This window comes from Arachis ipaensis, chromosome B06, assembly GCF_000816755.2.
Source record: "Arachis ipaensis cultivar K30076 chromosome B06, Araip1.1, whole genome shotgun sequence".
Classification (NCBI taxonomy): Eukaryota; Viridiplantae; Streptophyta; class Magnoliopsida; order Fabales; family Fabaceae; genus Arachis; species Arachis ipaensis.
Window position 1 is genome coordinate 46448145 of NC_029790.2, and position 4915 is coordinate 46453059.

Sequence of the window (4915 nt, forward strand, 5' to 3'; positions counted from 1 at the left end):
TTTGAGGGTTGTAGAACACATTAAACAGTAAATTCAGAGAATTAGAAAGCAAATAATAAAAGTGGTATGAAATATATGAGAAAAAGCAGTTGAGATTTCGGAGTTGTTTATTCATCTGGATTAAGTTTTCTTACCAACTATTTTAATCATGCAAGATTCATTTCATGGCAAACTGCAATTGACTAAACCCTAATGTCTTAGAGATTTTGTCTACTCTTACCCAAAGACTAGAGGGTTAAGTTCAATTCTAGTTTATGGCCATAGAAACCCTAATTACCCAAAGCTAAGAGGATTATATGTCACATATCCCGATTAGTTCAAGTAGTTAGCAATTTAGGAGGAATTTGCTTTCAAGCTGTTGTTTAAGCCAGATAACTCTGTCGAGAATCACAAGAACACATATAGAATAAGGGTTATACTTTTGTTCTACCCAGATTCATAAGATGAAGAATGAAAGCAATCCTTGAAACATAATCAATACATTAATTAAATAGAAAAATAATAGTCTTAATCCATAGAAATAAACAGTGCTTCTAACCTTAACCAAGGAGGTTTAGTGGCTCATGACTCGCAGAGAAAACAAGGATTTCGAAAAGTAAAACGAGCGAAAGTGAGTAGATCCCCCCAAAGGGTGAATGTTTTCCCTTCTATATCTAACCTTATTTGATTTGAAACTAAAATAAAATAATAAATCCTAAAACTAAGAGATTTTATTTGTAATAAAAAATTACAAAAATAAAAGATAAAATAATAATTAAAAGCTAAATCCACTAAAGATGCTCCAAGAGTGAAAGATTTGCTTCAGATTGCCTGGCGCTAAACGCCAAGCTGGCGTTTAGCACCCAAAGGGGGCAGAATCTCCCTTTTGCTCACTGAGTTGCTGGCGCTAAGCGCCAGCTAGGCCTTTAGCGCCCAAGGGGGCAACGTCAATTCCTCACTTTCTTGCACAAAACTCTGCCAAATTGATCCGAATTTTACCTGAAATAATTAAAACACAAAGTAGCATCCAAGGAGGATTTTAACACTAAAATGTACTTAAACTCATTAAATTTTAACATAAAATAAGCAGAAAATAGGTATAAGATGCTCACACTTCACAACATCAAACATCAAAAATAGGCATTAGAACATTATTTTATGTGTTATGAAAAATAAAATAGAGAGTAGTAAACAGACAAGTTTTTCTAAAAGCTTTAGAAAGACAAATATAAGCTAAGGATCTCATAATCTTCAATTCATAAAACATTCAGGGAAAGATGAGGGAAGAGTATGAAGATAGTTTGTGATGTTAAAAGTAAGGAATTAAAAAAATGATGAGAAAGAAAAGAAAAGAAAAGAAAAGGATTAAAGAACCTTTGCCACAAGAAAGCAGAGAACAGAAAAGAAAAGAATATATTAGTTAAAGGAATCTCTGCCATAGGAGAGTAGAGAGTAAAGACTAAAAGAATTTAATGAACTTCTGCCACAAGAGAGTAGAGCACAGGAAAGAAAAGAATGTATTAACTAAACGGATATCTGCCACAGGAGAGTAGATCTCTGCCACAGGAGAGCAGATCTCTGCCACAGGAGAGCAGATCTCTGCCAAAGGAGAGCAGAGAACAAAGATAAAAAGACTTTAAAAGACTGTCTGTCACATGGGAGCAGATGCAACCTTGTTTGGGCTTTAGGACCAAATGTATAGTGGAGACGCCCACACACTGTGAACTGTTTTCCAGATGTAAGCATATTACAACATGTTTAAAAGTCACACTGTATGCGGCCTGGCTGTAAGACTTATATGCACACCGTATGCATCTGGAAAGCTATATCTGGGACTCGTGCCCGGGTAATGTCGGGAGTGGGTAGGCAACCGACACATGAACTCATGGCCTGCGATAGGACTAGACATGCATCATCTTTGTTGTGCATTTATATTTTACTTGATACGGTAAAATTGTTTGTGATTGTCTTCTTGTGTTTATGCAATCCTTAATGTTATTCTATATTGTGGTGATAAGATATTTCTCTGTAGAACTTGTATATTTCGTTGTGAATTTAATTGAACTGTGACGTGACTTGACTAACTACCCCCGATCCTACTAAGAACTTCCCAGTTCTTATTCCCTATTTCCACCCCCTTTCAGCTACAGGTGCGAAGGTTTAGTGCGGAGTTACAGGAGTATAGAAGATTATGTTTACGAGTTAAGTTATTAGATTTTATTTTCCCCTCATCGTTTATTGTTTTTAGTTTTTAGAGGGACAGGATTTGATTTTGAGAATCTTGAAATAAGTCTATGTATATAATGCTATGTGAATATATATATATATATATCTTTGTGATTAAGTGATTAAAAGTAAAAACTATTTTGTTTTCTTAATTAAAGTTTCGATTTGTATTCACAAAGGCTCAATATTAAATAAAGATAGTATAGAATAAAAAGGTTTAGAGGTAGGTAACGCCTGAGCTTTTGGTACGATTATGGGGTGCTAAAAGTTAGGGTGTTACAACTTTCGAAGACGAATTTGAGTAATTATTAATTTTAGGGATCACTTTAAGACTCGAGTGCAAGTTTAAGGACTACTTTGAGATTTAACTCTCTTTTAAATTTTGGTAAGTATGGATGATGAAAAACGTAGTCTTTGATCATGAAACACATCACTTAAAAAGCGCACCCTATTTCTAAATGCCGAAAGTGTAGTTTATGATATAAAAAAGTATAGCCTTTGAGAATAGATAACGATCGAATAGACATCCTCCACTAAAGTGTTTTCAAAACACATGCAGTCTTTGCCAAAAATATATTCTTTTTCATGTTAAACTATACCTTTTAAGAGTAATTGAATGGGTGATTTTTTTAATATTGAATATCCTAAAATTCATCCTTCATTAGTAGCTTTCTCATAACATACTTTTTTTTTTTTTGACTTTTCAGATATTCACCGCTGAATTTTTCTTGGGCGGCCGCGTAGAGAGAACTCAAAAGGATTCAGAAAAATTCAGTGTCCCCACAAATAGAAATCATTAATGTGACCAAATCCTCAACGACATTATTAAAACGAATCCTGCACCTTGTCAAAGTAATGTCCAATGTGTATAAAAGCCCTTATTAGCTTCGTCCTTCCACTTGCACTCACCATATCCGAAACACACCTTGCAATCTCTAAGCACACCATATTATATACTTCACCCTAATAATTATTAGTTAGCTTTCAGTAACCCTAATTAATCTTATTATATAGCTATCTGATCTTAATTCTATTCTAAAGCACCATGGCTCATCAAAGCCACATATCCACTGCATTTTTGCTAATATCAATAACAATCCTTTTTCATTCCGCGTTGTTAACCACAGCTGCTCTTGTTGAACCTGGTATTGCAATCATCTCTCGAATATTTTAATTTAAAAAATATTATTATGCACAAATGATCAATGAACATACATATAATTTGTGCGATGATGGTGCAGGGTACAAATATAATGAAAAGAGCAAGGAGGGACCTGAACATTGGGGAGATCTTAAGAAAGAATGGGAAGCATGTAAAAACGGGGACATGCAATCTCCTATTGATTTGTCCAATAAGAGAGTGCAAGTGGTGCCAATCACATCAAGGGAGATGAGGATGCACTACAAGCCTCAACGTGCTATTCTCGCTAACAGAGGCCACGACATCGCGGTCAAATGGCAGGGAGATGCTGGCTACCTTGACATCAATGGAACACACTTCTTCCTCCAACAAGCCCACTGGCACTGGCCTTCCGAGCATACCATCAACGGCCGAACCTATGACTTGGAGCTCCACATGGTTCATGTAAACACCCAGCCTGATGGAACAAATAAGACCGCTGTGTTTGCTCTTCTCTACAAATATGGCTCAATGCCCGATCCATTTTTGTCTAAGGTACCCTACATGCATACTAATTAAGTCGTTAAATTATTATCTTTCCGATCCTGAAAGCTAAAAGGTTAACGCCATTATTTGGTTTCAGTTGGGGAAGTATATGATGGAGATTCATGAGGAAGAGGAGGAGGAGAAAAGCATAGGAGTGGTTCATCCCTTGGAAATCAAGATGGGTGGCCATATGCACTACAGGTACATGGGATCTCTCACTGCTCCTCCTTGCACTGAAGGTGTCATTTGGACTATCAATAAAAAGGTACGTGTATGTATATACGGCTACAAATTTTACAAGTATCTCTAACAAGCAAATGCTACTGTATGTGACAATAAGATTTATTATTTTTGCTAAATTATAATTTTTAAATTTTAAATTCTAAAAATATAAAAATAAAAATAATTATTTTTTATACTTATCATTTGATTATCTAAAAGTAATTAAATTTAATAAATGATTACAAAATTTTTAAACATACAATCTATTAAGTATGTAATTTATATTAATTGAATGGATCTCCTCATTCATGATCAGATAAGAAGTGTTTCAAGGGAGCAAGTGAAGTTGATGAAAGAAACAGTACTTAAATATGTAAGTATTAATAGACGTTTCTCAATTTGATAACCGGGCATGCATTATTATATATTTAATAAATGAAAACCTCTCGAAAAACCAATTTAAGTTTGTTGTTATGTGGAACAATGCAGTATGCAAAAAGGAATGCGAGGCCACTGCAGCACCTTAACGAGCGAGAGGTACAACTCTACCGGATAGCAAAGTCAAAGAACAAATATTAAGCACCACCATGTACTCTACTCTTGTGGACTTGAGGGCAACATTATTAATTTGATTTCAATTCATTTATTTATTCAACAATAATAATTAGCTTTTTTTCATTGTTGGAAACCCCAAGAATAATATATAGAATATTATTGTCTTCGTCTATTCTCATGATTTATTCACTATACAGAGTACTTATAAAGAGTTTGGATCTCCGGCGATAACCGTACCTTACCGCGCTCTATAGAGAAACCAAGGGA

The 4915-nt window shown here is 34.8% G+C and overlaps 1 protein-coding gene across 1 annotated transcript; it reads left to right on the forward strand.

Moving 5' to 3' along the window:
• Positions 3081 to 4833, forward strand: LOC107648194 (alpha carbonic anhydrase 7-like). Its single transcript, XM_016352168.2, has 5 exons — positions 3081 to 3350; positions 3447 to 3880; positions 3969 to 4136; positions 4410 to 4466; positions 4583 to 4833. Exons 1-5 carry the CDS (start codon positions 3251 to 3253, stop codon positions 4670 to 4672), a joined length of 849 nt encoding a protein of 282 aa, XP_016207654.1. The 5' UTR covers positions 3081 to 3250; the 3' UTR covers positions 4673 to 4833.